Source organism: Melanaphis sacchari, unplaced genomic scaffold, assembly GCF_002803265.2.
Source record: "Melanaphis sacchari strain LSU unplaced genomic scaffold, SCAv2.0 Contig31_pilon_pilon, whole genome shotgun sequence".
NCBI classification, from domain to species: domain Eukaryota; kingdom Metazoa; phylum Arthropoda; class Insecta; order Hemiptera; family Aphididae; genus Melanaphis; species Melanaphis sacchari.
In genome coordinates this window covers 2,173,507-2,200,812 of record NW_020271193.1, presented here as the reverse complement: position 1 = coordinate 2,200,812, position 27,306 = coordinate 2,173,507, and the positions used below count along the sequence as shown (strand labels likewise).

General features: G+C 25.0%; 2 protein-coding genes across 5 annotated transcripts in view; one reads left to right on the top strand and one right to left on the bottom strand.

Annotated features, from left to right (window-relative positions):
* LOC112596264 (rap guanine nucleotide exchange factor 4) overlaps positions 1-27,306 on the bottom strand; it is a 229,858-nt gene that overhangs the window by 201,363 nt on the left and 1,189 nt on the right. For 2 of the 4 annotated variants that reach the window (XM_025341782.1, XM_025341784.1), the window contains exons 1-2: positions 16,951-17,155; positions 15,399-15,470 (exon numbers count right to left, since the gene is read on the bottom strand). In XM_025341782.1, coding sequence (XP_025197567.1) covers positions 15,399-15,442 — 44 coding nt within the window. In that variant the 5' untranslated portion in view covers positions 15,443-15,470; positions 16,951-17,155. Of the gene's footprint in view, positions 1-8,683; positions 9,052-15,398; positions 15,471-16,950; positions 17,156-27,306 lie in introns of those variants that run through there. The other 2 variants (XM_025341783.1, XM_025341786.1) reach the window with 2 other exon arrangements.
* On the top strand, positions 23,923-27,119 carry LOC112596265 (integrator complex subunit 13). The gene is made up of 2 exons (XM_025341788.1): positions 23,923-24,585; positions 25,417-27,119. The coding sequence occupies exons 1-2, from the start codon at positions 24,110-24,112 to the stop codon at positions 26,969-26,971; spliced, it is 2,031 nt and encodes a 676-aa protein (XP_025197573.1). The 5' UTR covers positions 23,923-24,109; the 3' UTR covers positions 26,972-27,119.

The following is a 27,306-nucleotide window of genomic DNA, read 5'->3' as shown; positions in this document are numbered from 1 at the left end:
AATTCTTTAAATAATTATCGCGAGTCCAATATCTTTGCTAATCCATAATAATACTTATTATTTACTACTTGTTTGTATTCTAGCCGCAAATTCCCTGGCTATTTCATTATATTTTGTTACTATTGCTATGAGATATTTGAATTACTCAACTTTGTTGAAGTTATATTTTCTAGTATTAAATGTAGTAAAAATATAAATAGTTCTAATTTATATAATATTAAAATCAATAAAAAATACTTAAAAACACATTCCATTATTTTGTTATAAAAAAAAAAAAACAAAAAACTATACTTTAATACATGTGTTAAAAATTAGTAGTAACACTGACAAAATATACATAGATGGTTCAAGTGATAGGAATAATTGTTAATACTTTGTATAGTGAAATAGGAGTAGTCGTATAAGAGCTATGCCAATAGGTTGTGCTGTTAGTAATTTATTTTGTCATAAAAATGTCTTATTTACTAAGACCAAATAGCTATCTCCTATCTGATATTAGTAATAACTTATTACTGTTAATTTGCAATGATGTTGTTATATTTTATTTGTTATCTGTGTAACTGTGTTTAGTATAATAATATTAAATTTTTAACATGCCCTATACTCGTGGTACTAAATATTCGTAAGTGAACTGTGGTAAAAGTTCTCGTTTTGACTTCGATCTTAAATTATACCGTTTTCCGAAACATGTAAGTTCATCAAAATATCAAAATAATGAATCATAAACGGCAGTGGACTCACCCAAGGCTATGCAAGAATGAACATCCTTTATCCTCTAGTTAACTTCAAATCAACCCTCCAAATGAAATCGTCCATCTTACTATACACCTCAATAATCCGATCATTAATCACTTATGCCTGCCCAACATGGGCGGCAGCTTCCCATACAAAAATCAAAAAAATCCAAATTCTTCAAAACAAATTTCTTTGAATATGTCTCAAAGCCCCATGGTTTATGAGAAACAAGCAAATTCATGACACAGGAATTCCTCCTCTCCAAGACTGGATAAAAATACAATTTAAAAACTTTCACGCAAATCTCAAGATATCCGATGGCGCACGCTTCTACAACCTGGGAATAAAAACTAAAAATCGGCGTTTAAAACCACGACTACCCCAAGATGTTCTCCTATCACAATCAAGCGAAGACGAAGACGAAGACCAAATTTAATTTAATTTACCACTAAAAATAAATATTAACTAACATTTGCATGTATACTCCATATCACTATATCACTAACAAATAATATTAGTATTTCGTAATTTGCCATTAAATATAAACTGTTAACAAACTTGTAATAGCATGCTCAATATGCTGAAACATTTTAATTTTAATAAATAAAAAAAAAAAACGGCAGTGGCAAGAAATAATAATACTAATAAAATTAATGAATATAATATTTATACATTTTTTTTTATTGCATATTTCATTTTCTAATATAATAGGTATTAAATAGATTTTAATTAAATTGCATAACATAGACGAGTACTGCGACCTATCTATGATACTTTTTTTTTTTTTTTTGAGTAGAATGATATGAATACTTAATGCGGTAATAATGTTATATAATAAACAGGATGATATCGGCTATAACTATTAACGTACACGAAGACTATTAACTCTAATGTAATTGAAAATATGTTTGCAGTATTTTGGCAAAAGAGAATATAATCGGTAACTATTAATTTAATATCTTATTGTAAAAGACGTTAGAATAAATAATATAATAGCTTATAAAAATATATTTATAATGTTGTTACAGTAACACAAACGCAAGAACGTTCAAAACAAATTTATGTATGCATGTTAAATCTAACTTGATGCAGCCAATTATTCTGTCAAATTGTAAATAAAATAATAACATCAATTTGTTTAGCAGAGATGATATCGGCTGAAAATTGTTTAGGTGAAAAATCCAATAATTTTAATTCCACAATTCGAGCATTTTCATCTATATCGACTATATCTACAATTGATATTTCAACGAGAGAAGATTATGAAGCCAAAATAACAGTTTTAAATTGTTCGAACAGTTATTTTGCAGGTTATTTAGGAAACAAATGCTTCAAAAAATTTAAATATGACAATTTTTCAAATGCCATGATAAAACCTAATGAAGAAAATCAATTTAATGAACAAGCATTTATTATTTTTTGTAGAAACTATAGCTCTAAGACATTTGATATATTTTTTTTTTAAAGATCAATACATAGCTTTACTCAATTTATTACTTTAACACAACAAATAATTAAAAAAACACTGTTGAAATAACGTTACATAAAAAATTCATACGTCAATTTCTTTTTAATAAATAAAAAGCGATTTGTCATATATCTGTAAGTTTAATGAATCGTGCAGTGGTCATTTTAATTATATGATTATTCATTTTATTAATTATAAGCTCCTTGGGGATTTTAATCAGAAATCTAAAAAAATTAAACCTACTAAAGTTGAAAAAAAAAACAAAAATAAATTAAGCATTTTGAGAAATAACTAAAAATGTATCGTTATAGTATGTATTTTATAAAATAAAAATATATTATAACAAATAAATTTATTCCTATTTACTATTTATTGTTTACTTATTTTTTTTTTCAACTATTGAACAGTATTAGTATTATTTATGATTTTAACAGCAAAGGTTTTTTTATTTAATTTTATTCCACAAAAAATTTTTTATTTAAGCTGTTGGTTTATTTCTTAATATCCATTTATACTTTATAAGTTGAACATATTTTAGATTCTGAGCAGAGCAATGAATGTAATGATTTTACCACATTTTTTTCTGGTTTCAAAGTGGATACAAATGGTACTTTTATTATGGTATTTAAGTACATAACCCAGTGTTAAAGTGGGGGGGGGGCATAGGCGGACAGTCCCCCTACCTATAATGGTGGTTAAAAAGCGTCCTATTTAACAAATTATTAATAAAATACACCGGCGGAACGCTCTAATTTATTATAACCTAACATTAGTCAATATAATTCAGAATTCCATTGAGATTAAATCTTGGTTATTATTTTTATTTCTATTTTTTTATCAAATCTATTTATTACAAATTATGAATATCTAATAAATTTTTAAAACTAATTAATTTTATTATTTATTATAAATGGTTATACAGTGATTAATAGGTATTCGATAACAGAATGATAGTATTACAATTGAGCTTTATACATTATATATATATATAGTATTGGTAAAGAGTGAATGTGTAATTTTTTAAACATGCTCATCTCACCATGTGTAGAATTTAACTTTTTATTGTACAATTTAAAATACTAAAAATACTAAATGTTTATGGTATTAATATTGTTTGTCCGGCTGATTTTTTTAGTTTCTTTAGAATACTTACAGCTCAATATTATCAAAAAAAAATATTTTCTTTTAAAATATTAAATTTGTATCAAATATCAGTTATTCTAAAAAAATTATTATTTATGATTTAAGTTTTTTATAAAATAATTTACGAATTTCAACATTACTCAGGGTTAAACGTGGGATAAGTATGTTACACAATCACTGTCTATACATTACATATACTATATATATTAGACATTATATATAAAATGGTGTATGGAACGCTTAGAACTATATAGAGACATAACTCCCCTTCTGGAATTTTTTCCCATTTTAAGCTCTATAATATGTAACTATTACAACTGTTGTATTATAAAATATCTTAGGCTGACAGCCCGTTTCCCACCAATTCCTTGTTATAAAATAAAAAAGGCTAACATACCAATTTCAGTCAGAATATAAAATAATATTAGAAATATTTAGATTCAGTAAATAATAATATTTAATATTAATTTGTATTCTTGGAATATGTATTTCTTATCACAGTTTGGCAGGCAATTAAGTCTTTTGCCAGCGTAACCCTCAACAACCGTATATTTTCATTGTCAACCTGATTTCGTTAATAATTATTTAGTGAGAGTTATTAAATAAATAAGCTAGAAATAAAATATATCTGTTGCAAACTAAAGCTATAGTATTTTTCAAGGATATAAACTTCATTACAACCTATTCAGCTAAATTGTTTTAACACTCGGCAACCGTTAAGATGAACTGGACGGATCATTCCATATTTTAGCATTTGGATAATTACTAATTTTCAATTGAATAAATAATTATGACTTAAATAATAAATATTGTCTATTAAATTGTATTTAGTGCCAACCTACCGTTAAATTCGATTAGGTTAGGATAAGCTAGGCACGAAATTAAATATTTAAAAAATGTATGTCCGAAAACTTTGAAAAAAAAATATTTATGTATGATTAGTATTTTGTATTTAATATTTCTAAAAATATTTATACCAAATGTAAATTTTACTTTCAAAAACATATTGTAAATAATACACTGACTTTTAAAAATTTTAGTTATCTTTATGTTCACTTACTATTCAATTTAAAAATACAATAAATAGTACTATAGTTTAAGATTGATCACAATTTAAAAAAAAAAAATGTGACCTGGTTCATATAATATAGAAAATTATGAATTTATCAGAATAAACACATAACCAATAACTTATTATTAAAATAAGTATTAGAATTTTTTTTAATATAAACATTTACATAAGTTAACGGATAAATAACAAAGTGTAAAAAAACTATACTATTTAATGGTTGAATGACTTAATAAAGTATGTACCTATAAGCTTTATAGTGATACGTATTAACAATTATTATGTGCATACGGGTATTTTTTATACTTCCTCATTAGGTAATATTTAAACTAATATTCAATTCCTTGGCTGTTTAAACTTACTTAAATATTTATTTTAAAACTAGGTGGCTTGCGAATGCTCACTCATTTACAGTTTTCAAAGTTATTAAAACACTTCTACTAAACGAAGATAAATTAGATACTTTATGCCTAATGCCTATAGATTCTAACAAAATTTTCTAATATAGATTTTGTTGACATCACCCGACAATTTAAAATTAAAAACAAATTACATAACGGGAAGCTTAGCTATAGAGTGTCAAATGTTTTAAAGAAAAACTCTTTGAAATAATTATATTAATTATTTAGACGTATTTGCGTTGAATTTCTATAGTTAACCGTGCAGTTATAAGAATTAAATTAATTTATGTCTTAAAAAGTTATAAATTTGCTACTTTATTATTTAAAGTAAAATATGCAATATAATGATTTTTAGTGCACAAGATATAAAAAAACTTGTAAAATTGTAGACTACTAAGATTTACATTTTTTAAACCAAAAAATATCACTAAACTTCTTTACGCATATTACGTGTAGGGTCTATCAAAAAAAATAAAACATAAAATACAAAATTTAAAATAATTAATCGTTGATACAAACTAAGTAGCTAATATTAATAAAATATATATATATATATATACTATTGAATTATAACATTTTAGATAGAATTAAGAAAATACATTACATTTATACTAAATAAATTTAGAATTTACTTTTACGAAGAGTGAAAAATCATACTTAAAATTAATATAGGTACATAAAATATGAAATTAAAAAGTATAACATTAAAGATATACCATTATATATATCTGATAGATTTGTAAATATGTATAATTTATCTCAATATTTCTTAAAAAAAAAAAAAGAAGAAGAAGACAAAAGAGAATTTTTAAACAATAACTGTAGGAAACAAAAAAATACATTTCAACTCTTTGTCAGTGATGAGATTCTTTTGTTGTAGATTTAAATTATGACAAAGGTTAACTATACGAAGAAAAATTTAAAAAAGAACAAATTTTCCAACCAAAAAATATATTATAGATAAATTAAATTAATTAATTTAATATAGATACAATTAAAAACGTATTCATTAACGTTTAAAAATTGATATGCTTGAATAAACAATTTGTTAATTAATACTTTCAGGATACTTTAATACATTCTTAAATATATTGAAAACTAATGATAATAATCATTTATCTGTATAATATATATAAGACAAATTTTCAAAACATCTCATCAAAAATAAACACTGAACACTAAATAATATAAACTACAAAGTTTTAAATGCATTCCCTATTAGTTTCATAAATTACAACTATTTTTTTTTTTGTGGAAAGTTTAAACCGTCTAGACTATTAATAATTAAGAATAAAGTAATATAATATTTATATATAAATTTTGGTACTATCTTTACAACTTAAGTTTTTATAAATATAATATAGTGCATATATAATATATATTTAATTTTTAACACACATCACACATTCCTAATTTTTAATAAGTTTTTAATGTTTTTAAAATTGTAAATGTACATACAAATTTTTAATATTTATTAAAACTTCAATTATTGTAGGTAGTATACAAATAAATATAATAACCACAATAATTCAAACGTCTACATTTATTTTTGAACTATATTGCCATTTAACGATACTATATGAGAAATTTTTGGAAAAAATTTTTAGTAAACAAAGTATTTTTACAATTTAAAAACTAGAATTTTACCATAAATTAGTAAATAACACGTGTTTTTTTTTAATTTTGGAGTGTTTTTCTTTAATAAAAAATAAAATAAAATTTAAAAAAAAAAACATATAATAATTAAACCTATAGGTTTATATTTTTAATATTGGTATACCAATAAATTAATCGTTTTACTAAAAATACTATTTTATTTAAGAAAACAACCATAAAAATAGTTAGATAAATCTTAGGCGATGAAACAATATGTAAAATCCATGTAATTTGAAAAACTCACGTTTTGTTAGAATAAACAAACACAGATGAAAAAAAAAGGAAAAATGATTACTGTAGTTCTAAGAATATCCTAAAAATTGAAAAGGTGAAAAATGTTTGACATTAACTAGAGAAGAAATCAAATGAAACTGACTAAAAAACAGACAAAAAATACAATAACTAACAATACAGAACTAAAGAGCACTTGAAAGAAATATTATTGATGAAAAATGTAAACAAGCTACAACAAATCAAAGAAAAATGACAGATAATAAAAATAGATCAATTGATTAATTTGTCAAAAATATTTAGTAACCCATTAATAAATGTATACCCTTTGATAGTTTCTGTATTAAATTGTGTAACCCTTAAGTTATGACTTAATATTTTGTAAATACAAATTACAAGGATAATTTATTCGATATAAAATTCTCTTCACTCACAGCTATTGTATACTTAATTATAAATGTATATACTATTTTTGATACAAGTTAATAATAAAAAACAATATATAATTATAAAAAGAAGGTAAGTATTAAATCTTTAAAATTTTTATTAAGTTCGAAAATAAAGTAGTATTTATCAGTCGAAACTTGAAAGTTATAGCTATGTAATGAACATCAAAATAAAATAGTATATATTATTATAATTATTAAGTTGTATCTACTTACAAACTTTACTCAAGGAGGATCAACTCATCTGATTTTTCTCGTACTCATGTTGCGTTTTGTAGAAATACGGTGCCATTAAATGACGCAGTGTGTAATCTTATAGATAAAATGTCGAACTTTGAACTGACCACTTCGTATAATTAAGTGTTAAACTCAGTTATAAATCAGGTAAATCAACAAAAATAAATCAAATTTTCATCAAGTTGAAGGATCCCATTGAAATGCACCGGTCATAGAATACACAGTTTTATATTCATTACATTATGAGATTCGATATGTACAAATACAAGAAAAACTCTTTTGTTGGGCGTTTTGAAATTTATTTAATGTCATAATATTAATTCTCTTAAATATAGGGGTTTAAAATATAATGAGCGATAATCTTTTAATCGATAAAAGAACATATTAAATAATTATAAATTAATTTATTGTATTAATAAATTAACCATTGATTTGAAAATATAATAATGGTTAGTGATGATAGGGATCAAATAAATTATATGATATTATAAATATATTATAATTTATAATATGTATAATCAAACCCATAATAACATGTAATACGTTAAAATATTTAAAAATATAATAAAACAAAAATTAAATCATATCAATAAACTTAATAAAAGATATTTTATTATTTTAAATAATACCTACTACTGAATACTTATAATAATTACTAATAATAGCAATTTTTAAAAACAGTTAAATACGTATTTTTTTTTTTTTTTTGTTTGCCTAAAAGTAGAATTAAAATTAGTAGGTGACACTCAAATTAGTTACATTTAATAGTCAATTTTTCATTGAAGGCCATGTCAATAAATTCTATAATCTTATTTTTAAAAATATAATAAGACATAAACAAAGACGCAACTTCTTTTAATATATTAAATTTTCAAAAAAATGCATTATTTTTTAGCAATGTTCTTACCTATTATAATAAAAATAATAATTTAACAATAAGTTTTATTTTCATACACGTTTTATAATTACTCCATTGAATTATTCTACTAATATCTTTCTTCCGAATTTCTCCTTATAGTAGGGTTATACTTATAAGTTCTACACTTAGATTGAAACTGCCTGATAATTTTACTTATTTACGCAAAATAATCTTATTATAAAGTTATAAAGATGTGTCAAATATTTTTTTTTCATTTAATATTTCAATCAAGCCAATAAATCACTAAGCAAATCGGTAATAGTCAATAGCATATAATAGCATAAACTTCTGCACCTATATTACAATAATTTTTTTATAGACCTATTACGCGTTAAAAGTTATTGTACACCATCTATAAATTAGATGGGTGAAAAGTACCTTTTGTCGATCGCCGTGATCCATTCGGTAGCTGCCATTGGAATAATAACAACAACGACGACGACGACAACGATGACGCGTTTAATTATAGTATCGGTCAGTAAATTAAATAAATCGAGTTACGCGTAAGTTTATAATAATATAATAATTATTATCGACCGAAATGCACACCACGCAGGTAATATACACGTATAATAAAATATTATATATTTGTAGTGTCGAACGATATGATTGATAATACTGCACTCAAACAACAATCGCAAAATTAATATTATTGTTTCATCGCCGGTTCCGGTGGTGCCGACCGGTTACACGACGTGCACGACAACCGCAGTGTACACATCGCGGCGCGCGTACTACTACGACTGCCGTCGACGCCGCTACCGCGGTTTGTTGGCCTACAAGCCCTCGACGCGGAGGTATTCCGTGCACCCTGCGCGCCGCAGCGGCCGAGGGATTGCGCGGAAGTTTCTACTTGTTGAACGGCCAACGCCGCGCCACGTAACTCGTAACTGCACGTGCGACACGACCACGGCGGACGATATACCCCCCCCCCCCCCCCCCGAAAGTCTGCGCAACGAATAAAAGTGAAAACCCGATGAGTCGCCTTCCGAAAATTGTGAGTACTCTCATCCTTTTATCAACTCGCTCATTTATTTGGAGGAAATTCCGTGGTTACATAATATTCGAATAACTACTTCGAATTATACTTTGGCAGTTCTTTGAACAAAGACGACGACTTCCACGGCGACCTTTATTCAGAAACGATGGAAGTTGTATAAAATTAAGGAATTCGTAAATGGTGTCTCGAAAATCTCTATCATTCCCAAAAATAAAGAAAAAATAATCAAAAAAAAAATGAAACGAAAACTTTAGATAACAAAAAGACTTCCTGTTTCGATTAATAATAGACATAAATTATGTATAAAAAAGCAAAAAGCTCTTTTTGATTTTAATTTGTAAGGTATGTAAATTAAATACAGAAATGTACCAATTAAATTTATTAATAAAAAAAAAAAAAAAAAAAACACGTAACATGTAATATGACAATAATTAATTTCCTACTTTATTTAGTATTAAAATAGATTAAAAATATCAGGAAATCAATAAATAAAGCTACATAATATACTATCAAAAAATGGAATCTACAATTCATTGTATTTAAAGTTTCATTAAACTACTTTAACAAGAAAATAAACATTTTAAATGAATTTAATAGTTTGTTTTTACTAAGGTTGGCAAAAACATTTCAGTTGATATTTTTAAAATAATTTTGATAAATAAAGTGGAAATGTCATGAATAATAATTGCCACATAAATCACTCATTATTTTTTGACCCTATAAATCCATCTGAAATTTCTTATTTATTAAAAAAAATATTTGATAAATTCTCTTTTTAAAATAATAGCTTTTTTTATTTTGTTTTAAAACTAAAAACAGACTTTATCTATTTTTCACTTTCTATTATTTTTAATAGAGCAAAAATTACTAGAAAATATCTTTCTGGTAATAAAAAAACTATTTTTATACCGTCGTTCAAAACTAGAGATCACAAGCAATCTGTTAATTATAGATGTATTGTGTTACCTAACTTAAAATATATCAAATATCAATATTTCTCATTTAATCAATTTGGTTTCCATTCAAATATATCTATAGTTGATTCTTTGACTAAACTTCACATTTCATATTATTAATTTACATAAAAAATATTTAGTCTAAGATATTATTTTAGATCGACTCTGTAAACCATGATTTACTATTTAATAAATTTTATTTTTGCGATATTAAGAGAATTGCTCTTCATTGATTTAAATTATTTATTACTTTTTATTACTGATACACTTCAACAGGTAAGACTTAATGGTGCTCTGATTGATGATACAAAAAACTGTTATTCTGTATCTCTCTCGAGGTACAGTAATTGGCGCAGTTTTATTTATAATTTACATCAACAGACTTTTAAATTTAAACCTAAATGCAGATACTAAATATATTATGCTAATGATACTATTATTCTACTTAAAAGTTTAAATTATGATGATTTATACAAGGAAGCAAATTTTTGTTCAACGTTAGAAAAAAATTGGTGCGATAATAATAATTTACAGTTAAATTTAGCCAAATCTAAGCATATTGTTTTTAATATTACGAATACTTCATATCATAGTATAAGTCTTGACTTTTTATTATGTGTACACACTTTTAATTGTAATTACATCTAAATTATTTTTATGTGTATGTAGGTACCTTCGGAAAAAGTTGATTGCGTTAAGTATTTTAATATACATAATGACTACAAGCTAAAATCTATTGAACATATTTACTATGCAAATGATCGTATTAAAAAAGTATTTTTTAAGTACTGTTTACTCGAAAATTTCTAGATTCTAAAACTATTAGAAATATTTATTTCTTGCAGAATCAGTTTTTTTCTTAAGATCTCTCGATATGGGGCTCCACATACTTGTCCCACATTAATGTTTTGTCTAAAGCTATAAATTTCTTAATTAAAATTATTCCTGATAAACCTAGATTATATTCTTCTAACTTAATTTATTTTGAGTTTAAGATTTCTAATATTATCAATTACTCAAACTTATGAACCTTCAGACTTATTTTATAATATATGTATAAAGTTAATAGGAGGAAATTTCAGTCTACTCATTATATAATACAAAAACTAAAAATAATTGTAATTTAATTGCACCGTTTAATAAATCTTATTTCAAGACGCTCAGTTTTATAACTAAAGTAAATAAAAGGAAATGAAATAAAAGAATTTCTTTACTTATAGTAAAAATATAATATTAATTGAAATAATTTCGTTAATTTTAACAAATGCAAGTATTATACTTATATTAGCCTTTTTAATTCTTTTTAATTTATACTTATCTTATATTTAATTTTTTATATTGTATTTAATATTTTAGTATTTTATTATTTTGTTAGTTTTGTTTTTTTTCATAATTTATTTATCAAGAACTCAACTTAACCTATCACAAGCATTCTTTGCTTATTAGTTGAGCTTGCAATTTATCTATTTTTATGATACTACTTATTTAAATACGTGTATATTGTTGTAGTTGTTGTTGCAATAAATAAATAAATATTATTATTATCAAAATGTAGTGTGTACTTAAAAAAATTAACAAACAATATTTTTCACGGACCACATATTATTGAACGCGTTATGCGTCTTAATTGCAGACTAGTCACGTAACTACCACTAACTTCATTGCGTATCAAAACTTTACATTTAACGTACCTACCTTCCCTAGGGGTTTGTGTTAAACAGTTTGAAAACCTTTGGCATACATAAAATTATTAATTTGTTAAACCAAAATAAAACCTAAAAATAGTATTCACATGATCGCTAATTTAAAAATATTTTAACTATTTTTCTACTATTTTTATTGTATATTTGTACTAGAACTTTTCTAAAATTAAAAATTTCAAAAATAATGTATTATTATTCATTAACGTTCTAAAATTCATAATTTAAATCAAAACAATGGTTAAATGAATTAAAAACACTATCCTGTGTAAATATTATTCACAGTGATCAGTAATGTATTTGGGAAAGGGAGATTTCAATGGACAGCAATCACACGAGTTAACACTTTCTATAACCATAGATTTTGCATTTACCATTTTTGTAAACGATTATCGATTTAATATAAATTTATGAGTATGATTATAAATACTTATTAAAAAAACTGTTTTTTTATTTAAATGATTTTAAACGGTTTAATAATATGATTGTACGAAGGGTCATTAAAACAAGTCGTATGGTTGTATGCGTATGGATAACTACATCACGTCACGTAACTTTTTCACAAAATGTAAGAACTACTTTTCCACTTTTTTTATACATTTATTTTTATCCCAAATATATTTTTTAATTTTTTTAAGATATTAATTCGAATTTAGATGAGGATTAAAGTTAATATTTAAAAAAGCTAGAAAATTATTATCTCGACCAAACTTCGTAAATATTGACTAATAATTAAACTTTATTTTCAGAAAAATTATTTCTTTGTTAATTAGATTAGTATAAAATATAAATAAAACCAGATTAAAGGAGACAATTGGGAACTTGTCCCTGTAGGTTATTAGTTTTTTTAAAAGCACATACAATACTTTTACATTATATAGTTAACTTATATTACAGTATCCAAGTCAACAAATTTATATTTCACGAACTTTAATATAAATAAAAAAAATGTTAAACAAATATTTGGATTAAGTTTAAATTTTAATAATATCATTCAAATATTGTGAATATTATTGATTCACATGACGATTGTCTAGAAACTATTACCCTGCCACATAAATTGAGTTAACGCCATTCACGTATTTCTCTTACCAAAATAACATAACAGTGTATTTATATAATGTTAAGGGCGTTAAACTAATGAACGCTTCGTCGTATGTATACCTATTCGACCGGAAAACACGTTTGCAACTTATTACGAATAATTTTTGAACATATACAAATTGGATCAACGACTGCTGGTACCGTGTAACCCTATAACAACAGTACTCAACAAACCAGTGGTTTAAATCACTCGATAGTTAAACACAAATAAAACTTTGTAAACCCTGTATAACTTACAAGTGAAGCTCACAAACAGAATGCAGAGATGATAGGGAACTAAACTACTAAATGAGGCATTTAGAAATGAAGAGACTATAAAAAACTTCTTTGATTCATATTTAGAGAAGAGTTTATGGGTGGCAAAGTAAATTAAAAGGACGCCATACGTTTATCAAAATACAATAACATATAGTACATCAGAATTTTAGCAACTTGCATGACTAAATCTATTTAATCTACATTTTAACATACTAGATGAATTCATTATGTACATTACTTTATATTAAATAATATACAGAGTGATTCATTTATAAAACAACACTAAATTTATTTATTTTTTAAGTATAGACTTTTACAAAATCTTCGATCTACACCATTCTAAGACTATATACATTTTTAATATTTTCACCTTATTATATTTATTTAGACAAACCACTACAAATTTTGATTTTCAAACGGCATCCAATATAAAAAATTTCATAAATTAATAGTTTTTTTTTTTTTTTTAATAATTGTGTTTAAATTTTTATTTATCGTTAATCTATTTACGATAATTAGCTCTTCAAAATTGGTTGATTCCGAGAGGTATTGTGTATAAATGCGTTATATCTATTCCATAAATACCTCAGGAATTATGATTTTAAACACAGGGCAAAAATATGTCACACTTTTCAAATCAATTAATAAGTAGGTACAGTAAGCTTAAATTGTGCCTTTAAACGTATTTTAAAATGCACTTTTACCACCAGTGTCGAGCAGTTCGTCTCACTGAAGATTTTTACAGCATTAGTCATAAATTATAGTTCAAAAGTTGTAAGAATTGCATATTGTTCTGTATGCTCTCAGTTTATATCAGACCAAGCTAGAAATCTAAACTGTACAATGGAGAGTTAAAAAATTGAAAATATATATTTTGCATATTTTGTCAATTTTAACTGAAAAAAGTGCATATTTCATATTTTTTTTCAAATTATTTTTTTTTTCTTAACCTGTATATTTCAATTAATATTGAATACAAAACTCAAAATTTTCAACAAAGGTATTTATCGTAATTTCAAAACTACTGATTTTTTTTTTTTTTTTAATTATATTTTCAGCTCAATAAGGTTGTCAAAATTCCAACCAGTTATAAACAATTTTTATGTATATTATTATTTTATTAATTTACTAACAACATCTGATGGTTTTTTTTTTTTTTTTTGAAATTCAGAATAATTTTTTTACACATTTAACATCATTTTTAATGTATATTTTGTAATTGTTCGTGCATATTTTGCCTTTTTAACCCCTACAACTTCTGAGTCCTAATCATAATAATACTTATAAATTATAAAAACCAAAAGTTATAAGTAATAAATTTCATATAATTTGACTCAAAGGTATCATAGTGACATTCATTGTACCTACTTACTCGCTACAATAAACTATTGTCATAATGTTATAATCTTATAAGTAATTGCCAAGCGAGCCATTACTGAAACATGTCGCATACTCGCGTATAATCCACATGACCCTGATTAATACCTACTACCTACACACCCACGGAAAAAAAATGTGGTGATGCATGTTTGAGCTGATTTATAAATTTATGATCAGGTAAAATTAAGTACTATAATTTCGATTTGTATAATAAAATTGTATTGTCCTGACACAGAATACAGATATCTATATCATATTATAGATGTGTAGTGAATATAATATCTACATGTTTTGTGCACGGTTAAAGGTCATACTATCTTAAAATGTTCTGAGGTGATATCATGATTATATGATATGGAAGTATACTTAATAGCTAATACTAAGTTACTGGGAATCACATGACAATACATTGAGTTTATTATAAACGGTAAGATTATAATTAGTGTTAAATGATTAAAATAACAAATCAACAAAACAATTAAGTACAAAGTACATAACACAAATTGACTCGCGGTACGTCGTAGATGAAGTATTTATGTTTTAATATTTCTCAATTTTAAGTGTTTAACTTTTAATGATAAACATATTTTATAATATTACTTCTTTATATTCTATTATTGTCTTATTTACCACATGGCACATATTATATTCTATATATTTTATTTAATAATTTGATCAAATAAATAAGTACTTACCCAAAATGGTAATCGCACGTAAATTGGATATTTGGCAAGTGCATTTGTACAAGTTTTTGGCGATTTCAAAAACTAAAATAAATGGTACAATATGTCGTTTAGTTTTAAAAATCTAAATTTCAGGTTAATTATTTATACAATTAAACATATACAATTTTTATTTAAATGTATACCTACTAATTAAATAATGGATTACTGATACTGAATATTATTTATACTGATAATACATGGATTATTTTACAATCAAGTGGCACTGTAACACTATACAGAACTACTATAAACAGTACAAACCTATAAAATTTCCTATTCAATTGTTACAATTTTTTTATGCTTTATTACTTAAATTTACATATTAATTCCATATTAATTTACCTTTGAAGATACACAGTCTTCAAAATATTATGTAATAATAAATTAAATTAGGAATTTAAATATGTTATAGTAAAATTTACTATCACATACACGTTTTTTTTTTTTTTTTAGGTAATCTCAAGTTAAATTCAAAGATGTGGAAAAAATCTAATTGAACTAACTGCATATTGCCAATAATAAAGAAAATTGAAAATTGTGCTAATGTTAATTTATTGTAGTTTATACATTTTTTTTATAAAATTAAATAAAGTACAACATCACTCATTAGAACTTAAAAATAAATGTAAATGTGTTAATTATAATTTATAATACAAACAGACTGCAAATTAAAGTTAAAAAAAAAATATACATACATCAAGTAGGTATGTGATTAATAATTATTATACTTAAATTATTATTCAATTTCTGAGTTAACTATGAAGTATTAAAACATATAATATGATATACTTTAATATATTTGTATTTAAAATTATATTGTATTACATTGTATCAGGTTAAATAATAAATTATTTCTGTCATTGGTGTTGCCTATTTAATATTTACTGATAAATAATAATTAGTACTAAATTCAAGTAAAAATATCATTAAAACCATTTTTAAAATTTACTTTAACTATGAGTCTGGAAATATTAGAAAATTTGTTCTACTTTTTATGACTATACATATACTATATCTTTACTCATGTTTTGCATAACTACAAAATAAAAATTTTAATTAAACTGTATCATCAAATTTGAAATTGATTATTTATAATTCTGGGCATGTCAATTAAAGTAAAAGTTTATAGTGGTTCATACTTCATGACAATATAATTATACAATTTGAGAATTTCAAACCCTATTCATGACATTGACATATTTTTACATGAATTATAGTTAATTATGAATAATTAAGTATTAACTTATGATTATAATAGTACTGTTAAATTATCTTAAAATGTATGTAAATAGTCAAAAACACCTTGTGTAATCAAATATAAATATGTTAACATTTTATTTTAAATTTAAATCTTGAAAATTACAAAAAAAAATTGAGAACCTATACCTACCTAGGAACAGTAGGAACATATAAGTTCAGAACTCATTTATTTATTAAAATATAATATTGATTTGTTAAAAATATTATTTAAAATTATGTTGGTATAATATAATATACATGAATAATACAATTCTTTACTTACAAAAATGTATTTCTGGTAGGTACATCAAATTAAATATACTGGTCTTGGAAATTTATCATAAGCAAGTTGGTAAAAAAAACATGTTAAAATATCCAATCAAAGTTCCAGTTAATCATCAGCAAGCTAGTTAGTTATAACCACAAAATAATTCATATTATAAAAGAACTTGTCATATATCTAATAGATTAATCAAATAATAGTTTTAGTCGTTTTAGAACTTTGTGAAAATTTGAAATTAAATCAAGCAAACAGCTGAACGTACTGTTACTAGTTAGTAGTTTACTATACTATAGTGCAGCCAACGAAACTAGAAATGTGTGACCGTCACGCTCCTAGTGACCGTTTTTCGTTAAGGTTTCGAATAATGCTTTCCCGCGTAAAATAATTTTTATTTTTTTTAACGCGCTTATATGCGTTTCACAGACCCGTTTCACAAAATCACAGCAACTCGTTCAGCTGAACGACAGGCGCTCATTCATAAGTACATTCTCATGTGCGGCTATGAAACAGGCCTTTATCATTATTCATAAAGATATAAAATGTTATGTTTCTGTATTACACATTCGTTATTAATTTATTATCACATTATCCAACTTACATTAATAATAGTAACATTTAAAATATTTACAATATTTTCGAATTTTAATAATAATCATAAAAATCTACTCATCGTCACTCAAACTGCTGTCGTCTGGATAAATAGTTAAAATTAATGGTTCGAGGTTCAACAATTTCGTCCTTCAGTCCCATTCGCCACTTAAATTTCCACATTTAACCCAATCATCAGCAGTTACCGCGTCCATTTCTTTAGTTACAAGTACCTCAACATCAGCAATTTTAAACGTAGAATGTTTTTCAATCATTCTCCCTTTAACTTATACTAAATAAGTTCTATAAGATTATGCTGACAGCAATAAGGTGGAAAACCTTACAGCTTCATGAATTATTTGGTGTACTAGTCAATCTAATTTATATATTTTTCCACGCGACATTGCAAGTTTGACTTTCGCCTGTAACTCATTAAGAGTTTTTACGAAATAAAAGTATATTTTTGTCGTTTAGCCATTACTGAACGCATCCACTTCCTACTATTTGATTTCAGGTAGTTCTTAAGTGATAATGAATGAATGACGCGCGCTGTCCATTACAATAATACTGTGCTCTTCCAAATTCATTAACATTTGCAAATACCACTTTTCAAAAATTTCGTTTAGCATTCTTTTGTGAATTATAATCTGTGGTATTTCTAGAATTACAACGGAAAATTAATTTTTCATCTTTGGCAATGTCAAAGGAAGGAGACCTGACGTGACAAATAATAAGATGATTATTGATTACCTTTCCCTGTAGATACTTTTGAACTCTCTGTATTATCCTGATTTCGCTAAATACGTCCCCGAATATGGTTTGTTTAACTTTGGTTTCGTCTAAATAAACTACTGGCCTAGTAGTATTTGTTCGAAGTCCGTTCATTTTACATAAACATTTTACACGCGCAGCTACTAATATGTCTGACCATTCCACTAGAAATTTGCGACCGTCATTACATCTATTGTATTTAAAATTAAGTTTTTTAAAATTAATTTTTGCTGATGATTTTGACTCCCAGTAATCAATTTTTTATCCCAATACTGCTAATATTTTTGCACTTTTTGGAAATTCTTCCTTACCATAAAAGCTATAGACTTCCCTTATGGTGAGTCACAATACAAATTAATTCAAAGGGAATAATGTGATTAAAAAATAGATTAAAAATTATTTGTAATTGATTGTTTTAGCGGTACATCTTAAGTGGAAGTACAAAGGCTTACAAAACCAATTAAAAGTAGATGCTCCTAATTCTATATTTACTCATTGCCAAGCTCGTGTTCTAAATCTTGTCTTTCAAGATTCTGTAAAATGTTGCATTTGTGCTCAAAATGTATTCTCCGTAATAAACTACTTTATTTTCACCAAATAATATAAGCGTACCGATGTTTGGAAAGATACTATATTTTTTTAATGAAATTGGTACCCATAAATTAAGAAAATTAAAAACAGATTGGTGCCATAATATGGAACAGTGCGTATAATGCTTTACGAAGTGTATTTAATACATGATCGGATTAAAACGAAACTGAACTCTCTCGAAATAATTATTATTATGTATTAGATGTCTTACACACAATTACTTATGCTGATAATACTGATGCTCATACTGCATCAGAATTCAAGAGTGCTAATTTTAAATTGGATTTAATATGAAACTTTAATAACAGCGTTTCTTTTTCTCCAATTTTTCAATTCAAGTTTTAAAATATTTAAAAACTAAAGGATCAGATTATATTTCTGCATGTAATAAAATAAGCCATTTAACAAAAGTATTAAAAACTATGTATGAAATAAAAAATTATAAATTAAAACAACGAGTCTCTATTTTTATAAAAACTATGACTGAACGAACAGTCTCTTATAAATATTTTTATTTAAGACAAATTTCTTATCCAAAGAAAGAAGAATATAATATATGGAGAATGCGCTTTTGATTCTGTTGTAAATTTATCATCCGACCAAAAATATCGTATAAATATATTCTGAAGAATTTATGATATTACGGATATAGATACGAATGAACAATTTAAAAAAATAAAAATTTAATTAATGCTTTAGCTTATTTAGATCTCCAACGCTTTTATGAAATCAAATATAGTTTAATTATTTGAATAAAATTTAAATTATTTGAAGTTTTTAGCTGATTAAGTTATGATTAATTATGAAGATTTACATGAAAAACTTTGCATTTTGCACATTCTTATAAAACTATAATCAAATCCATTAAAGTACTTTTTGAAAATGTACACAGATGTTAGTCACAATGAACATCTGCAGTGTTCTGATAACTATAAAATAATCATTTTATTTGATAATTATTAATTAATAATAAAATGTTTATATATTTCTCAGTTGTATTTTTTACCTCCATAATTTTATATCAAATACAAAATTTAGCATTTATAATAATAGAGAAAAGATACTGTATCACGTTACAAAAATCATATATCTATAATTAATAGAATTTTTCAATTCTAAAATGTTATTATTCTACAGTAAACTAAATTAAATTAGAAAAAAAAAATCATAAAACTTGCAAAGTAATCTACAAACAAAAATTATTATTTAAAAGGTTGACAATGGGATTAAGTATATTGTAGGTTATACGTTGATACTGTGTAAATTTTATTTAGAGTTAGTCACTCTTATGGGTGTGTTAAATTTGAATTCAATTATTAAATGATACATTATTTTACATTGTTGTACAAGATAAACGGTTCTGAACGGAAACGGTCTGTTGGGCATGGACCAATTATGCTCTTTACTTTTACGGTCAATATACCAATATTTATTACGTTATTTATTTTTATACATTATACCTACACCAATTGCACTTGCATTCAAATGTTTTTACCTTTAGGTATAAAAATATTGTTGTTCAATCTAATTAATTCGATATTGAGTTGTAAATAAACAATCTATATACCTACTAAAACATTTAAAAATTGAAAACTTAGTTATTGATTAATTGATTTAAGTCAGGGGTCGGCAACCTTTTTAACCACACGGGCCATTTTTTTTTCAATTGTTCATCAAGGGCCACATTAAAAAAAAAAAAAAAAATGACATATTATGATATAATATTTATAATTGTATTGCTATTATGAAACGGTTAGATTAGATTTTATTTATAAAGGAAAAAGAATTATATAATATTGAAAATGATATGAAAAATGTTATTGAAAAAAAGTAAAACATAAAAATTAACCACCTTTGTGCGGGCCATCAAAAATTGCTCTGCGGGCCGCGGGTTGCCGACCACTGATTTAAGTGACTGGTTGTGTATTTCATAACAATATCGGGAATTTTATGAAACATTATTATTATTAGTTTTTACGCACATTTACGTACACAAATATGAATTTGAATAATAGACAAAAACAAGTTAATATGTTTTCCTTGTTCTATTTATTTAAATTAACAATAATCAATAGCTGCTATATTCAACTAATTGGCCTGATTTAAAAAAAGCACAATTTGATCTATCAACATAAAACATTTTAAGGGCTATTTTTTTTTTGTTTTGTTTTTTGGTAGATACATAAAAAAAAGTTAATTTTAGATTAAATTAATAAGCTCTCGGTTTATTAATAATATAGCTAATATAGCTATCAGTCATTAATTTATATTATAGTACTTATTACGGTAAATTTACATTTTTTTTTTTTTTTTTGAAAATATTGCATTATTATAATTTATTTATCAAAACAAATGTATTTATAGTTATTACCATATAATAAGAATTTATACAATTTAAAGACATGTAATAACATATTTTTATATATATAGTAAAACATTAAAAATAAATCCAGAGTATAAAATATAAATGTATAATATTTTAAAATAAATCAAAAACGACATAATGTTTAGCAACATTAATGATAATATAATATATGTAAAAGTCTTAAGTTTCACCATTTTTTTTTTTTTTTTTATCATTAGAAAATAATTAATATTGTTGTATATTCTTTAAATAAGTAATTTAGTCAAAATTTGAACTTAAAATGTCAATAAAAAAAATATGCTTTTATATATTTTTAAGTTTTATTATTTAAGTATATAAACTAACTACTTGTGAGAAATCTTTTATTACATTTTTAAGATTTATTATAATTTATAAGTACAAAGTGAAAAGTTTTTATGAATTTCTTACTAAAAAATAGTTGACAATAAATTGTTTGTATTTTCGTAAAAATTGTAATTTCAATTAAATATAAAAAAAATAGCAAGGCATATGTATTTTTTATGTTTATATACAGATATGAAAACAACTTAATATGCGGAATATTATATTGTATTCAAGAATTTTTACTCAATGAATAATTTTTTTATCGATATTTATAGAAAAAAAAATTCTTATGTCTTTAAATACCTATAGCTAAGAAACAAAATAATTTAAAAATTCCTCCATAAATAAAGAAATTATTATAAAATTAATAATTTGTGAGAATTTCAAGTTTCTGCGGTTATCCTTTTTTTTATTATAAAAAATAAAAATTTATTTATTTATTCGAAAACCGTAATTTTTTGTAAGATTTTGCCGATTATGAAAATAAATATTAGGAATTTTGACCTCTAAAATCCAAACTAGAATCAATTGTCTATCAAAAACCACTCTTTTTTTTCTATTTTCTATTTTTATTTAAAATAATTTACAATTAATACACAAATTAGTACAATAAGCAAATTTGATAACTTAAAAAAAAAAACCACTCTTAAAATTGAAAATTGAAACATTTTAACGATTACCTACTTATTGCGTACACAGACAAAACAAAAGACATCTTTGTAAAATCAATATATTCAAAGACTTTATTTGTAACCAGGTATACAAATATTCAAAAGGCAAAGTACAGAAGACGATTTTTTTTTGTTTAATATAATCATGATTAAATCTAAGGTTTTTATAGCTTGGTGACATCAGTTTAAAAGCCATCCACGAGAATTTAACAACAAGAATAAAAGTTTTAATCACTTTTACTGTTGCCTATAAATTGTTAAGTACATTTTTTTAAGCATTTAAGATTATGCTAAAGTTTAAAGTAAATTTATATTTACTGGTTTTTTACTCAAACTAAAAATTCAAAAACTATAAATTATTTATTGGAACGAAACTAAAAATCTACATAGAAGTTTTTGGTTGGGGATTAATTTACAAGCTTTGAAGTGAAAATATCTTACTTTCGTGGTGTAAATATTTACTTGATTTCATACCCCCCCCCCCCCCAAAAAAAAAAAAAAAAACACAAAAATAAATTTTATATTTTATACAAAAATCAAATTTTTGTCGTTACTGCCATAATATACAGAATTAATTAATTGATTTAAAAGTATACCTATATTTAAAATCGTGATAATATAAATCTACCAACAAGGATTTTCTGTATCTGTTACTAAACAATAAAGACTTAAATTAGGTAATTGATTTTCAAAAAAAAACATAATAGTGATTACTGAAAATCTATACAGATAAGTTTCTTTTATACAAAACATTTTTTCGAACTTTTTAAACATTTTCTAGTTTACACTTTACACGTATTTGATGCTTTGGGAATTTATATTTAAATGAAAAATATATCTGTTTTAATTATTAATTTATTTTTGTTACTAACTATCAGTGGAGGCTCGTGTGGTTCATTGAAGGTAAGGCACAAATATTTCCCTCATTTTCCAATATCATAACTTTGAACTTACCACTAATGATGATTAAACACCACAATATGCTCTAAATAGTAAAAAAAAAAAGTTTAAATCGTTTGATAAAATAAACAACGAACAGAAAGTGAACAAAAAATGACAGATTATTATTACATATTATTAAAATATAAAGACTGTGCCACGGAAGACGGTCGACAATAGCAATACGAAGACGATGAGACCGAAAAAATTTCGTAAATCGTAATAAAAATAGAATCCGGGTACAATACAATTGTGCCCATATAATATTCTATGTACTATGTACGTATTGTACACCCGTATTTGATAACAATTTTTTTTCGATAATATTTTTTAATAATATACCAACTATATAATAATGGAAGAAATACAACCTACTCAATTTTAAATCTTTCTTCTTTCTTTCAATTTTGAAGGTGGGATACGAGCCTCCACTGTTTAATAATAACTATGTATGAAAAAATAATGTCTTGTACTTATATTAAGTTAGGGTGAAAACCACGGTCTATGATATATCTAATTCCGTGATTATAATAAATCTAAATTTGATAATTATTGACTACTGGGGATCAAATGTCGTAAAATCAAGTTGGGCATGCTCAAAAGATAATAAAAATATTATTTGTCATTATTATTATGTAAACAATTGATAACATATAATATCCCGGCATGATTCGTGATAAACTGATAACTGAATAAATGCACTACCTTTTTCTAGCGATTAGAAACAACTAACAAGTTTGAAGTTATAAAACTACAAAAATACTTCGAGCTGTTTTATGTCTTTTATATTAACCGTTTAGTGATGTATTCGATATACATTCCTAATTTAGGAAAATTAATTTAAGTTAAATTTTATTATCTAATAAAACAATATTTTCAGTGCATAAATATGAGCTTAATGGATCAATTATTCCCAGCTAATCATAAAACCACATTTGTTGTGGACCATACTCCATACTTTGGATTGGCTAGTAATTCACATATCAAAATGGACTTCACCAAACGGCCATCCGGAGGAATATCACCCGCGCCTATATTCAAATCAATGTGGACTTGTAGCATTGAAGCTGTACTCGAATACTGCCGCATCGTATGGGATCTGTTTCCAGAAGGGAAACTCATACGTGTTATTAGTAGCGATATGCAATCTCGCAACTTAAATAATTGGTCATCTAGTCAACAAAATGTTAACTATATGCTGCATCATTTGTCGTGTTTAGGGCCTCCTGCTAAACTTGTACCAAACCCAACTCGAGACTACAGTGTTGTGTACGGATTTCGTACTGCAGCCGAAGCAATGATTGAATGTACTACAGCACAAATGGATCAAGGAGCTAAGAAAAATAATATTGAAGTTCAAAACAAGTAATTTGTTTTAGATATTTTAAATTTTTAAATTATAATTGTATATATGACTGCAGGTACACATTACATAAGACTTGGAAAATATATTTTATATAACATATTTAATTAATTTATTATTATTATTATTATTATTTACTTAATTGAATTCTAATGTTCATATCAACAAACTTTCAATGCTTAAAGGAAAGGAATGGTATTTTTTTTTTTTTTGTTATCAACTACCCATGTACTATAATAATTAACTTGAATTTTAAGTTTATAGTTCCTTAAATAAAAAGTACTTTTTCTAAATACCAGTGTAGTATTAAAAGTTAAGCTAGAAAGAATAGTTTGTTAATCATTATTTTTTCCACACTAATTATACCTAAATTTAAATGTTTAAATAAATATTCAAAACTAATGTAACTCTTTTACTAATATAAAAAGTACTTAACTTATTTATTAAAATAAATAAATAATGCATAGTATATTAGAAAATAAATGTCTAGTTTATTAATACCAAGGAATTAGTATTCAGAATAATCACGTATAACATTTCATAAAGATGCCATCTATCTTCAATTCTTTATAAATTTAATAATAATTAATTATTGATATATTATAATACTTAAAAATTGTTTGAACAGTAGTTAAGCAATGTGTTATGTTTAATATGATATTAATTATATTCAACTCTAGTAGTTTATAAATTAAATTATTGCTTGATAATGTTTTGATAAATTACTGAAAATGTGTATTTATTTTTTTGAACTGATAAAACGTGTTAGAGAATAATTACTGTAATAAGTAATAATATTCATGTTATACCTATCTTATTTTATCTTATTTCAGGTGCAGAACAATTATTATCACATCAGCCAGGGATAACCCGTCAATAGATAATCTCATGTCCATGTTTCATAATGAAATGATCAAAAGCAACAAATATGCATCTCAACCTAGTTCAATGCCTATTCATCATTGTCACTTAGTAATAATTAACACATATCCAGATTCTATTACATGTGAAGTCACTGATCGTCCATCTCATACCATATCACCAATATTAGATTTGGAAGTACATTCAATTCCTGCATCAAAAATCAGTATTAAAATATCAAATCTTTTATTGAAACACTACAATTTAGCTAGTACAACAGTTACTGGTATTCCCATGAAGGAAGAACAAAATGCCAGTTCATCAGCAAACTATGATGTAGAAATATATCATGCAGCTACCGCACATACAACTATTTTAAATGCAAATGTAGCTGATGCTAAAGCAGTGGTTGCAAAAAAAGAAGGAGCAGACTATGAAACAATTAAATTAAAATGGTGTACGCCTAGGGCTAATAACAACTTGCCAGATATTCATAGTTGTACGACATTACATAGAATCACTCCAGTTGATATTAACAGCAGACCGAGCGCATGTTTAATCACATTTTTACTAAATGGTCGGTCAGTTTTACTAGAGATGATTAAACAAGGTGGTGGTAAGAGCATGTCACATGTTCTAAAATCGTACAATGGTGAAATATATATACATACAGTATCATCTGGCCGTACAGTACTTGAAGATCCACCAGCTATTAGTGAAGGTCCAGGAGGGAAAGTAACTCAGTATAGAATAGCTGATTTTGGTAATTTCATGAAATTAAATTTACTGCAACCAGCAAAAAGAAAACAAACAGAAGATAAAAACTATATTGAAGATGCAAAAGAAAAATTGAAAAAACAAACTGCATACTGGCCACTTATAACATCGTCAACTATAATATTTAATTTGAAACAATACTCTGAACCAATGTTGTCATTAATGGTTAAGGATAACTTAAGTGATCAGGAAGTAATGAATTGCAAACAATGTATTTATGCTTTAATGGCAGCTGAGTCTAAGAATGAACACCTCATTACACCTAGTCTATCAAATCCACGAAAAATGATGAAAAAAGATGACCAATACAAGTCTATGTGGGCAGAGTTGGAAACATTCTTAAAATCAAATTTATACACTGAGAATCACTGCAAGGTATTGCAATGTTTATTTGAATGCCGTGGTAAACTTGATGAAGAAAAGATCATTGAGAAAACTTTAATACGTTTCAAAAAATCTTTGGCTGATAGGCCGAGTGTAATACGAGCTACTACTGATTCACCTATGTCCCCACCATTAACTCAACAGACAGGAATAAAACATAATATAGCACATAAAACAGTTGATGCTGATCCAAACAGTGTTATGTATTTGCAGATAGTTCAGGATCAAGACAATCGTAGACTTAACCCTTCATCGCGACCTCAATTTGCTGGTAGATTAAAATCTATCCAAAAGAGAAATGGTAATTTATTTGCAAAACTCTATCAACATTTAGATGATGAAACAGATGCCAAAAGTGTAAAATAATATTGAAACTATTTATTAATTGTTTAATTTTGCTTTCTCATTATATAATTAAGTATTTAATCTGTATTGCCATGCATATTGTCCGACTTATAAGAATAATATCTTACTTCCAACTAAAAATGATTATACAATATTTTGTACTGTAAAATATTTATTCTTTTATTATAGCTGATTGACAAATATTATCATAATAATCACTTTAATTTTACCCCAACATTGTAGTTAAATTGAATTGATTCAAAATAAAATGAAAACTTATTAATTAAAATTAATAAGTCACTTTGAATATGACACATAATTGTTTAAAATTTAGTGGTTCTTAAATCGTAATCTTT

Excerpts from the sequence above, each read along its gene's own strand:
- LOC112596265 (XM_025341788.1), top strand. The coding sequence starts at position 24,110 with ATGAGCTTAATGGATCAATTATTCCCAGCTAATCATAAAACCACATTT. Across the intron at positions 24,586-25,416 it reads AATATTGAAGTTCAAAACAA|GTGCAGAACAATTATTATCA; the intron begins GTAATTTGTTTT and ends ATCTTATTTCAG.